The sequence below is a fragment of the Camellia sinensis genome, chromosome 6 (genome assembly GCF_055761805.1).
Source record: "Camellia sinensis isolate YWXY chromosome 6, ASM5576180v1, whole genome shotgun sequence".
NCBI classification, from domain to species: domain Eukaryota; kingdom Viridiplantae; phylum Streptophyta; class Magnoliopsida; order Ericales; family Theaceae; genus Camellia; species Camellia sinensis.
Window position 1 is genome coordinate 63,631,449 of NC_138966.1, and position 13,508 is coordinate 63,644,956.

At 38.3% G+C, this 13,508-nt stretch overlaps 1 protein-coding gene across 1 annotated transcript; it reads left to right on the plus strand.

Annotated features, from left to right (window-relative positions):
* Nucleotides 1-4,079: 4,079 nt before the first annotated feature.
* Nucleotides 4,080-4,809, plus strand: LOC114258242 (uncharacterized). Its single transcript, XM_028198148.2, has 2 exons — nt 4,080-4,136; nt 4,246-4,809. Exons 1-2 carry the CDS (start codon nt 4,080-4,082, stop codon nt 4,807-4,809), a joined length of 621 nt encoding a protein of 206 aa, XP_028053949.2.
* The last annotated feature ends 8,699 nt before the right edge of the window (nt 4,810-13,508 follow it).

Consider the following 13,508-nt stretch of genomic DNA (forward strand, 5'->3'; position numbering starts at 1 on the left):
ACAGAAAAAATTGTTTCCATCTTTTTATGGACGATCTTGCCCACCAATATTATTCACTATTTTCTCTTTATCTATAACAACTTGTTATTCGTTTCTTGATGATTCCATGCTATATGTAAAATCTATGTGTTGTTTCTAGATTTTCATCAATTTTTTTAGAACTATTTTAGAACAATAATAACTGCAGCTTCTTTTTATTTATTTATATATATCTTTTATAAACTTCTTTCAAATGTTAAATACACATACATATACATCTTATACATGCATATGTATGTCTGCACATATATTCATAAACTAAATTTGTTAGATTGTTTTAAATTCGATAGTTGTTCGAGGTAGAGTTGGAGTTTCATTTGATTATTGTTTGAGATATAATTTATTATTGTTTGTTATGGTTGCTCTTGTAATAAGTACTCTTTCTTGTTTTTTGTTTTTTTTTGTTTGTTTGTTTTGTTTTGTTTATTTTTTTATTTTTTTATTTTTTGGGATTTCCTATTCAAATAATGATAGTAAAATTTTACTCGAATAATGTGCTTTTGGGTAATTTGTTTAGGAACTCATAGTGAAGACATATTTTTCTAATTGATTATTGAATTTGTAGCAATGATTATGGTATTTTACTAAATAAATGTTAAAATTTGAAAGTAAAATTTATTGTAAAACAGAATAAAATTTTACTATTGATGTTAATTTTAACGATAAAAATTTTATTATTTTTTTAATGAATTTTATAGCCAACATGAATTTTATTTGATAGATCTTGACTATAGATTCCAAAAATACTAATTTTATTAAAAAAATGATATTTAGATTAAAAGTTGTATCATTTTAAAGTTTAAAATATTAAACTAAGGATATTTTGGTATTAGTGGTGTGTGCTGGATATTTCATGATTTTTTTTTTTTTTTTTTATTTTTTTTCCTTGTTAATATATATATGGTATATATTCCTATATATATTAGGCATTGATTTCCTAGATATATTATGTATTGCTATAGTTAGGTCTCTTATAAGATATTCTTTCTCATAATTAGATTTCTAGTAGGATATTCTTTCTCAGCCTACATATACAGGCCTTCTATTGTATAGGACAATATTATTCAATACAATACATATTATTCCTCTCTCTCTCTCTCGCTCGCTCTCTACTATTCTAACATGGTATTCGAGCTAGGTTAAAAACTTAGTAATTTTGCTTCACCGACGGGTGACAACCTTGCCTTGGCCACCCACCGGACCTCAACCTATTCTGCTGTCATGTTTTCCTTTCAGTATCGCTTCGTAGTGATCTCTTCCTCTATCTACTGGTTTATTCCTATCCCAAATATCTTTATCATATTTTTTTTTTGTTTTTTACTCATAATACATTTTTTTTCCTCCACTTTATCTTTCCATCTGCTTCAACCTCAAATTGGATTTTATTTTCCAACCTATTTGAGTTTGAGGAGGGTATTATACCTATATTATGGTGAACATGGTTATACACCATGCAAACCACCTAGCCGCCTCCTTTGACACACAATCCAAGCCACACTCTCTGGAGCACAACCCAAACTGTCCCTCTCTGGTGCACAATCCAAACTGCTTCCTCTGACACACCACCAAACTTGCCCCTTGGCATACCATCCAAGCTGACTCTTAGCATACTCAGTCATCTGTTCCCATCATCATTCAGCACCACATCATAAGTTATGTGTGTGCCACGCTTGCTGGTTCAATATTTAGTCTCTACAATAGTCCGGCATGACCTCGTAAACTGTCCCGACATTGATTCCGGTTAGCTAGTTTCTATATTGGTCCGGCACGACCTTAAATTGTCGTGGCATTAGTTTCAGCCAGTTCCTACAATGGTCTGACATGACCATAAACTGTCTCCTGACTTTAGTTCCGACCTCTGATCTATTTCAAGTGCTCTTGTGCCTCCGTCCGAATTTTGCAATCTATTTGCCTTTTATTTATTTATTTTTTGATCAGCAAAGAAAAAGAAAACTTTATTGATGAGAAGAGCAAAAACAAGCAACAACATACATCAATAAATGAGGGAAGTGCAAAAAGCATCATAACTAACACTCCACAATCCCAACTAGGTTGGCATTAAGGAGGAAGCATAATCATCTGCTAGCACCAAACCCACAGATTGGCGAGAAACCAATCCAAAACAGAGAAACAAAACGAAAAACAGAAAAAAGACCACCCAACCACACAGCAAGGGGCAATCTTTCAAATCTGCCAACTCCTCCCCCAACAAACTCGAGCAATTTATAACCAAAACACCAGCCAACTCCATACCCTTCCAGCCAAAACACTATCACAGGCCTTACATCAACAACAGACAGTAGCAGTAGCATTTTGCACGCAACATACAACAACAAATCAAAAGAATAGCATGCAGGTTTGCGACGATAAACCAGTATACAGCAGCAACAAACAACACTGAGTAATTCATTCTTATAATATTTGGCTTAACCCAAGAGCAATTCTAACTTACACACCACAAAACACAAAAACACAGTAGAGCACCCACATCCAATTGTCTAGATTCTAGTGAAGGTAGCAAGACAGGGCAATACTCATCTCCCTTGCCTGATACAATATTGAATCTTCCTTGGCACCTATTCACTCTACCTAGCTAACAGCAACTTACCAACATTTTATTTCATGTTTTAGTTTCTCATTCCAAACTCAAGATGTTTACCCTCATTGCGTTTGAGGGGGGATGTTAATATATATGGTATATATTCCTACATCTATTAGGCATTGACTTTCTAGATATATTAGGTATTTCCATAGTTAGGTCTCTTATAGGATACTCTTTCTCATAATTAGATTTCTAGTAGGATATTCTTTCTCAACCTATATATACAGGCCTTCTATTGTATAAGACAATATTATTGAATACAATACATTCAATACAATACATATTATTTCTCTCTCTCTCTCTCTCTCTCTCTCTCTCTCTCTCTCTCTACTATTCTAACAGTTCTTAATGGTGCACCAACTGAGGAATTTCAACCATAAAAGGGGCTTAGGCAGGGTGACCCTCTTTCACCTTTCTTGTTCATTATAGCAACTGAAGCACTTAATTTGCTACTGGGGAGGGCTACTGAGAAAGGCTTATTCCAAGGTGCTATTGTTGGTTCTCAAGAGTTGAGTGTATCTCACCTCCAATTTGCAGATAATACCATAATTTTTTGTGAAGTGGATTTGGAGAAGGTGAAGAATTTAAAAAGAGTGTTGAGGTGATTTGAGGTGATGTCTGGGCTGAAAATTAACTACCACAAGAGTGTTGTTTGTGGGGTGGGCTTTCAAGAGGAACAAATTAAAGAGTTTGCACAGGCCTTGAATTCTCTGACTAAAAGGCTGCCTTTTAACTTCTTAGGTCTGCCTTGAGGGGCCAACCCAAGTAGGAAGAGCACTTAGGTCCCAGTAGTGGAAAAAGTTAAGAAGAAGCTGTCCTCCTGGAAAAGGAAGTTGCTATCTTTTGCAGGTAGATTGTCTTTGATTAAATCTATTCTATCTAATTTTCCCATCTATTTCCTCTCATTGTTCAGGATGCCTAAGGGGGTTGTAAGGTCTGAAGTGAAGCTGTAATCCTCCTTTCTGTGGGGAGGGTCAGAGAATAAGAAGAAGGTGCACTTGGTTCAATGGAGGGAGGTCACCAAAAGTAAATGGCAAGGAGGCTTAGGAGTGAGAGATGTAAGAGAGGAGAATGATTGCTTGCCTTTAAAATAGTGGTGAAGGTATGGGAAAGAAGACAAAGCTTTGTGGAAATCTATGTTATGCTCTAGGTATGGCAGAGTTGGTGGGGGTTGGATGCCACCAGTGTCTCACACAGGTGGGATGTCTAATATTTGGCAGGACATTGTGAAGCTACCTGCTGTTAACTAGTATCTGGGTGAATTTTATGAGGACCACTTTAAAGTATCTGTTGGTAATGGGAGGAGAATTATTTTCTGGACTGATGACTGGGTATGTAGAGGAGGGTTGAAGGTTAAGTTCCCCAAATTACATCAATTATCTGCTGAGAAAGAGGAAACTCTACATCAAATTAGTGCTAAGAAGAGCAGTGCAGGGGTATGGCAGCTGCAGTTCAGAAGAAGGCTGTTTGCTTGGGAAGAAGAGGAGCTGTAGAGGTTATTAAGCTTGTTGGCTTCATCCCCTGCAATCAGATATGAAATTGAAGATTCTTGCTCATGGTTAGCTAACAACTCAGGTCAGTTTTCAATGATCTCTGTGTTGCAGTGGTGGATGGCATCAAATGGTCCTGGTTTGAATATTCTTGTAGGATTATGGGTTAAGTCTGCTTCCCCAAAAATGCAATTTTTCTGCTGGCTGGCTTGGAGGAGGAGGGTGAAGACTTCATCTTTTCTTAAAAGGATTGAGGTCTTAGCTACAACTGTTAGTTCCTCTTGTGTTTTCTGCAATGTTGTGGAGGAAACCTTGAATCATGTGTTACTCTTTTGTCCATTGATCTGGGAGTGCTGGTCTGTAATGGTAAGGTGGTGGGATCTGGTATGGGCTATACCTGGTTCAGTTCAGGGGCTGCTTCATTGGTGGTCTGGAGGTAAGTTCAAGTCAAAGGAATCCAGAATTTGGCAGGTAATTACATCTGTGGTGTTCTGGTATGTGTGGAAATTAAAAAATGATTGCAAATTCAAGGGAGCTCCACCTGATATTGAAGACTTAACTGAAAGAATTAAGTTGCATATTGCTCTGTGGGCCAAATGGTTATTGAAGGTTGATTACTCTACTCATGATTTTGTTTCTAACTTGCACCAGGTTAGGCTATCTGTGCGAGGTGCTTGAGGTGTTATTGTGGAAGCTTTGGCTGATCTGTCTTGCCTCTATGTTTTCTGTGTTGTGTTGATTTCTGTTGTTGTTTTTGCTCTGTTGGTCTCTCACCAACTGGAGCTTGGAGCTTTGTTAGCTCCAAGCTCCTCTTTATTGATGTAATCTTCTTTTTATCAATATAGATCTCTTTTGCCGATCAAAAAAAAAAAAAAAATGCATTAAAATTTTATTGTAGGGATAGGTTTGGCCAAATTTCCGTATTTTTACCTATATGTTCAAACATATATGTCCTTATATTTGAACATATCTATTCAAATTATTTTAATAAATCTCTCCCAATATTTCTAATCTATTAGTTCGAATTATTTTAATATTTTCAACCTATCTATCCAAAATTTATCTATCTTAGAATTATTACTTATTATCTGTTCACATTATTTTAATCTATTTGCCCCCATAATTTGGACAGAAACTTACTCAATTTGGACAAACAGGTACCATAAGCTTCAATATATATATATATATATATATCATTTATGATGTTAAAACTTGAGCATATCATAATTTCACTGTGATATCCCAAAATAAATAGATATACTACTCCATCATAATATCCTTTAAACATGCAAAATCATAACTTCTTGTGTAATTATCTGACATGCACACATGCGGTTCGTTTTACTTAAACAGAGTTTAACTACTTGTTTCATTACATTTCTTGAGTTTACAACATGAAACTAATTAACATAATCGAGTCAAATCTTTTTTTCTTCTTCTTCTTCTTCTTTTTTTTTTTTTCCAAAAAAAGACAGAAATTACATAAACAAAAACATGAGTTACTTATAATTAACAACAAAGCTAGGTAGTTCAAAATTTTGTGGCTCAAATCACTCAAAACGACGTCGTTTTGACAGATTTTGAGTATAAAACGACGTCGTTTTGACAGATTTGAGCCATTTGAACCACAAAATTTTGAGCTACCAAACATTTTCCTATAATTAATATGTTTATATTCATTAACAAGGTAACAGCTTTACAACCACAGTGGTCTAATGTAGACTACGTGTAGCATGATGATGATTAGATTAGGTGGTAAATTGAAACACATATATCACCCGCGTACGCGGTAACCTAGAAAGCCCATCACATGATGACGCTACTACGCCAAAAATAAAAAAAGAAAAGAAAAAGAAGAGTCTAATAAATAGTGAATCCCCATCTGGAGGCATATTTGATGACGTTGCTCATCTCCTCCTCAGTAATGAATCCGTCACCATTTCCATCAGCATAGTGAACAGTGCATCGAACTGATTAGATAAAGACTTGTATAAGCATGGACGATCGTGGGTGGAGGCCGGTGTTGCGCAAGCATGGAGGTCAAGGAAGTAGGAATCAAGAACTGGAAAATGAGGTATACACGATATTTGTGGATGACCTACCCGAATCCATGGATCCAAAAGGGTTATATAAAGTTTTTACAAACTTTGGAGTTGTAAAGGATGTGTTTATACCTAACAAGAGAAGAAAGATGACTCGTTCACGGTTTGGCTTTGTACGATATACATGTTCAGTGGCAGCAAATATGGCAGTTCAAAAAGCACATGAATGTGGTGTGACAACAGGGCGTTGAAAGTAAAAATAGCAGACTTTGTACAAGGGAAGGGGAATAAACAGAGGCCCTTAACTGCACCAGTTGGAAGAAGGCATATTGGTGGTTCCAGCAGAGTCTCAAATATGGTCCAAGGGGGAAAGTCTTATGCACAAGCATTAAGAGGCGAAGGGTTAGCGCACAATGCTAGTATGAATATAAATGTTTCGGAGGAAGGAAATGGCTGGCTTTACGACAGTGTGATTGTGAGACTCAAGCCTCTAAACTGTGTGACTGCGTTTAAAGAGGAATTGAAGAACAAAGGAATGGGAGACATCCAGATTCAAGAGGGAGGTGGCAGAGACATAGTGCTGACTTTTGAATCAGTAGATACCATGAAAGAGAATATCAAACTAATGGAGGGGTGGATCTCCGAATGGAGTGAGTCAACTAAGGAGTGGTCACTGGGGATGAGATTTGAACAGGAAAGGCTTGCTTGGCTTACTTGTTATGGTGTGCCATTAAACCTATGGAGCAGCAAAATCTTCAGTAGCATTGGAAGGTTGTGGGGGGAAGTCATAGGCATCGATGATGACACAACCAGAATGAATTCTTTCCACAATGGAAAGTAAGGATTGCCACAAAATGTATGGAGTCCATAAATACAACAATCACACTGAGCTGCAAGGGGATAACCTACCCAGTCAAAGTGTGTGAAGAACAAGTGGTTATTTCGAAGGTAGTGTGCCAGCAGTGTAAATGTTACACTGAGACGAAAATCAAACTTCCAATGGCGATGATCAAGAGAAGAGATCTGAAGTAGGGAGCAAGAAGGTTGATGATGAAGCTGATGTGGAGGGCCATGCTAGAGGTGAGTTGGCCATAGATGGTGCTGAGGTGGTAGGAGGGACGTGGGTAAGATAAGAAATGATGATTATACTGATTGTGATGGACATGTTAGGTGGCTAAGCATGGCTAGAGTGGAAGAGTCTGTCATGAACATAGGGCAGTCAGTCAGTGTGCAGCTGCAAAATGGAGTCAGTGGGGGAGCGTGCGGGGGAAAGATAATCAAATCAGTGCTAAAACCTATACAGATTCAAAATGAAAGTAACCAGATAGTTGAGAATGGAGTGGCTACTTCAGGTTTCATGAGGAGTTTAAATGGGCCTAAGAAAATTGGGCCTGGGCTCAACATTGAGGTAGTGTTAAGTAAGGCCAATGCAATAGAGAGTGACAAGATTCTGGGCCATGGTTCATCTAAGGTTAGTGAATTAGAGGACCTGACTTTAAAGGATAGTCGTGATCTTCACAGTGGGGGGTCAACAGCCCATGCAAGAGTTGTAGAGGTGAATACCTATGTGCAAAAAAGCAAGTCTGCTATGGTAGCTCAAAAAAGGAAAACAAGTAAGCAGGAGAAAGCCAAAGGGCTTGCGAAATTTCAGGGGAAGAGAAAAGGAATTTCGCAAATTGGGGTTGGAACTTCTATGAATATCAAGAAATGTGCTACTTTTAGATCGGCAGCTGCAGTACTTTCTCTGTCTTTGGCAAGCAAATCTGGTAGTGATCAACTCTTACTTAATGAGGCAGAAGCATCTCTCCAAATTGGTCAAATACTTAGGATGAATTGTAAAGGTAATGAGGAGGAAGTGTTAAGTAAATTGATAGAGCTAGAAGCAAAAGACAAGGAAGTGCTGGGTCTAAGGGGCAATAAGGCAGCTTAATATGCCCATCCAGGTGATTTGGTGAGTGAATTTTGTGTCAATGAAGGTTTTATCGTGGAATATCAGAGGCTTAGTAAAGTCTATAAAAAGAAAAAAACTCAAAAAATTACTTTATGAGAGGAAGGTGGATATGGCATTAATTCAAGAAACAAAGAGATCCAGTATTAACGAAAATTTTGTCCGTTCATGTTGGCCTGGTGATCAGATGGAATTTATGGCAATAGATTCAGTGGGAGCAGCTGGTGGTCTACTTTGTATCTGGAATCCAGCAGTATTCCAACTCTTGACCTGCTGCAGTAATAGGAATTTCATCATCCTCTCAGGTACTCTTTATTGTAGTTTTGACTGTGTTATTGTTAATGTCTACGGTCCAAATGATAGTGCTAGTCGTAGAAAGGTTTGGGAAACATTAAAGAATTTAAAGCAAATCTATGAAAATCCTTGGTGGTTGGGGGGGTGATTTCAATGAAGTCAGGTCACTATCTGAGAGGTTGGGTTGCTCTCAAAGAAGTAGAGGTTTGAATGACTTTAATGAACTAATTGATGAATTGGAAGTGTGTGACATCCAAATGTTGGGAAGAAAATTTACTTGGTGTAACTCACAAGAAGGAGTCAAGTGGAGTAGGTTAGATAGGTTCTTACTTAGTCCAGAATGGATGCAGAAATTCAATTTCAAACTGTGGGGTTTACCAAGAAGGTTCTCAAATCATTGCCCTATACTTCTCATGGAAGATGAGAGGGATTGGGGTCCCAAGCCATTTAGATTTCTAAATGCCTGGTCATTACATCCGAATTTCAAATCTTTTGTGAAATCAATATGGCCTAAAACTAATGTTGATGGTTGGGTTGGCTTTAAGTGTCTAAGGAAACTGAAAATTCTTAGATTAGCATTAAAAAAATGGAATCTTGAAATTTTTGGTAATGTGGAGTTTAAACTTAAGCAGCTGAAGGGAGAATTGCATGCGTTGGACTTGGCAGCTGAAGTCAGGTTACTAAATGAATCAGAGCTATGTAGGAGAAGGGAGGCAAAAGGGGAAGCATGGAAATTGAGTAAAATGGTGGAATGGTTATTGTTACAGAAGTCTAGAGTTAACTGGGTATTAAAAGGTGACCGAAATACAAAATTCTTTCATGTGATGGCCTCCTCAAGAATGAATAGGAATGCACTGGGTTCAATTGATGTCAATGGGGTTCTGAAGGTTGACCCCGTTGAAATTAGAGATGAAGTCCTGACCCATTTCCAGAAGCAGTTTACAGAATCATGGTCTAACAGGCCAAGCTTATCGAGCCCTTTTGAATCAATTGGGGGAGATGAGGCCCGAGTTGCTTTGGAAGCTGAGTTCACAGAATCTGAAGTTATTGCAGCAATTAAAGAGTGTGATGGGAACAAGGCTCCTGGACCTGATGGCTTCAATTTATTGATGTTTCAGAAGTGTTGGCAAACCATCAAAGGGGATGTGATGCAATTCATGAAAGAGTTTCACATAAATTCGAAGTTGGTTCTTGGTATTAATAGCTCATTTGTAGCTTTGCTTCCAAAGAATGATAATCCTTCTAGTCTCGGAGAATACAGGCCTATTAGTCTCATAGGTTCACTGTACAAAGTGCTTTCAAAAGTTTTATCTAGTAGGATTAAATCAGTCCTACCCAGGATTATTAGTGAATCTCAATCAGCTTTCATAAGGGGTAGACGTATTTTGGACGGTGTTTTGGTTGCCAATGAGATTGTTGATGAGTAGAAGAAGAAGCAAAAGAAATGTATTGTTTTAAAACTTGATTTTGAAAAAGCATACGATTTAATAATTGGGAGTTTCTCTTCTCTATGCTCTCAAATTTTGGGCTTGGCTCAAAATGGATCGACTGGATGAAGGAATGTGTTACAATAGCCAGAATCTTCATCTTGGTGAATGGATCACCTACACCTGAATTCAGTCCTCAAAGGGGCCTTAGACAAGGTGACCCATTATCACATTTTCTTTTTAATATAGTAGCTGAGGGTCTAAACATTCTGCTGAACAGAGCTGTCCAGTTAGGGTTGATTAAGGGTGCAACAGTTGGTTCAAATAATATTATCATTACTCACTTACAGTTCGTAGATGACACCATATTGTTTTCTGAGGCAAAAAGAGAGGAGGTGATCAATATCAAAAGGATATTGAGGTGTTTTGAAATATTATCTGGGTTGAAGATTAACTATCACAAAAGTGTGATTTGTGGAGTTGGAATTAATGAAGAACTCATCAAAGATTTCGCGGCCATCTTGTACTGTCAGCAACACAGTTTACCAATGAAATATTTGGGTATGCCCTTGGGAGCTAATCCAAGGAGGAAAAGGACTTGGCAACCTATTATCGACAAATTCAAATTGAAGTTGGCTTCTTGGAAAAGAAGATTTTTATCCTTTGCTGGTAGGTTGTCAATGATCAAGTCTGTGCTCTCATCCTTACCAGTTTTCTACTTATCCCTATTTAAAATGCCTGTAGGGATTGCAAAGGAGATTGACAAAATACAATCTAGATTCCTTTGGGGAGGTGATGAATTAAGAAGGAAAATTCATTTGGTTAAATGGGGGGAAATTACTCAAAGTAAATGTAATGGGGGTCTAGGCATTAGAAAGGTGAAACTCATGAATGAGTGCCTCCTTTTGAAGTGGTGGTGGAGATTTGGGAGTGAAAATGGCAATCTCGGGAAACAAGTAATCTGCAGCAAGTACCCACAGAATGGAGGGAGTTGGTGGCCTGCCCCTGTTGAAAATACAATGGTATCCATGTTTTGGAGAGATATACTGGAATTCGATGGAAATAGTCCTGAGCTACTGGAGTTTTTTAAGGTCAATGCAAAGCTTATCATTGGCGATGGGAGGGATACAAAATTCTGGTTTGACAATTGGGTTGGTGTTGGGAGCTTAAAAGATGCATTCCCTAGATTATTTTATGTGTCTCTTTATCAATGTGAATCAGTGGCAGTGGTTAATAGCAGGAGAAATGGGAATGAAGAGTGGGATTTGGCTTTTAGACGAACCTTGTTTTAGTGGGAACTTGATGAGCGGAGGAGGTTGAAGGTGATGTTACAATCTGCCCCTGCCCTCAGGGAAGGAGTGCTGGATGGATTGAGATGGAATGCAGATAAGTCAGGAGTGTTTACTCTAGCATCTGCTTACAAGTGGAATGAAGTTTCATCTGGTGTTTTTGCAAAATTAGGGGCTTTCATTTGGAAGAATGTGGCTCCACCGAAGATGCAATTTTTTGGGTGGTTAGCATCGAAAGGGAGGATCAAGACATCATGCTATCTTTAAAGCATTGGTGTACTCAGTGATGTTTTAGATGTTAGTTGTATTTTCTGTAGAACTGAATTGGAAACCGTTAATCATTTGCTATTGTGTTGTCCTTTTAGTTGGAGGATTTGGTCCAATGTTATTAATTGGTGGGGAGTATCTTGGATGTTGTCGGGGTCAGTGTCACGTCTTTTGCAGTGGTGGGATGGGTATAGTTTCAACAAAAAGGAAAAGGTCATCTGGAAGATTATTCCATTGGCGGTGCTCTGGTCCATATGGAGGCAGAGAAATGAACTGATTTTTAGTGGCACCCATGTGGATTTGGAAAGGTTGCGTGAACTTATCAAAATTAGGATTGCTTTGTGGTTTAGAGCCTCAAACCCTTCTTTCTGTTACTCAGTCACTGATATTGTGCACAAGTTGTAGCAGGTGAAGTTCTACCTTATGTCCTGATGGGGCTGGGATGGGCTCTTATCTGTCTGCTAAGGATGTGTTCATGTCTGTAAGCTGGTTAGTTATTTTGTGGTTGGCTCAATAGGCATCAGTGGTTCAAGTTAGCTCAATTGGCAGCAGTAGCTGGTATAAAAGCTTCTTTCTGTCATTGTTCTGGTTTTATCTGCATTATTCTGGTGTAGTGGCAGCATCTGGTTTATGGTTTATCTGGGCTGTTTTGGCATTGTTAGAGTTCACTTCCCTTTCTTTATGAGTTACTAGCTGCTGTGATCTGTGTTTTGCACTGGTCTGAATGGTGACTTCTCCAACCTCCCCTGGTTTGCTGTCAAATAGAATCAGTGGATGGGTTTCTTGTTTTTAGCTGCTGCTGTATGAATTGGTTGGTGGTCTGGCACTGGGTCTGCAGTTGGTTGGTGGTTTGGTATTTTGGTTGTTTGAATTGGTTGGTGGTCTGAATTGGCTGCTGCTGTTATGTGACCTGATCCTGGTGCTGGTCTGTAGGTGGTGATTAGGGCTGCTCTGTAAGATTGGAGGTGGTAGGATTAGGTTCAAGGCAAGCAACTTGGTAACTTGGTCAAGTTAAACCTTAAAGCTCACCAACCCAAACATTTTGGTTCGGTATGCTCTGATTGAGAGGAACATATCAGAATGGGATCTTCTTTTTGGTTTGCTAATGCATTGGTGTTGAGATGCTACTTGGTGTGATGCTGCTATAGACTAGTTTTGGTGTCCATCATCAGAAGCTATTGGTGGTAGTATTGCTGCTATTGCTGCTGCAGAGTGGTAGTTTTGTTGCTGATTTGTTTTGTTACTAATGCCAGCTTCATGAATCTATTTATGTGCTCTGCTAAAATAGCAGCTTTGTTGTAGATGAATGGTCTTTAAGGGGTGTGTTATGTTAGGCTGGGCTGCTGTGAATTTTCGTTTTTGGATGTCTGATCTGTTTGTTTTGTTTTCGTTTTTGCTCTACATGTTGGTTACTCACCAACTTGGAGCCTGGAGTTTGTGCTAGCAGATGATTTGGTGTGCATCTAGGTGCCAACCTACTTGGGATCTGAATGTTTCACTATGATGCTTTTTGCACTCTCCGCTTTATTGATGTATGTTATCATACTCTGTATGTTTTTCCATCAATGAAGTTTCCTCTTTTTTTTGCTGATAAAAAAATTGGTAAATAGCGCAACGAGCTCTCAAGCCGCTGAAACGCAAACCCAGGCTTCGGAAGGCTACCTTTGGCTCTTTCCTGCTGAGCTTCCCATCTCCATTGGCATCATACCTCTTTAGGATAGCCTTCAGCTACTCCTCAGTCAGGGGAAGACTGGTACCTTTTGGGTCATAGATAGGCATTTTCTTAGTTACTAGTTTCAGTGTTTGTGGATGGAGAGGTTGGTTTTGTTGTGTTGTGCAACTAGGAACCAAGAAAGAGTTGCCTTCTTATAGTGAGACAAAGTAGTGGGTGTCGGACAGATTGAAGCCAAAATCATTTTTACTTAAAAAATAAAAGTAAAATGAAGGGGGTTTTACCCATAAATCTTATTTCATGTAGTTGTATTCCAGGAATATGGTGTCGTGATATTTCTGAGAGTATCTAATAATTTTTCCTTACCTATATGATAGATATTGTTTTATAAGTTTCAAACTTTAAAATTTTATAACTTTCGATGTACACATTTGTTTT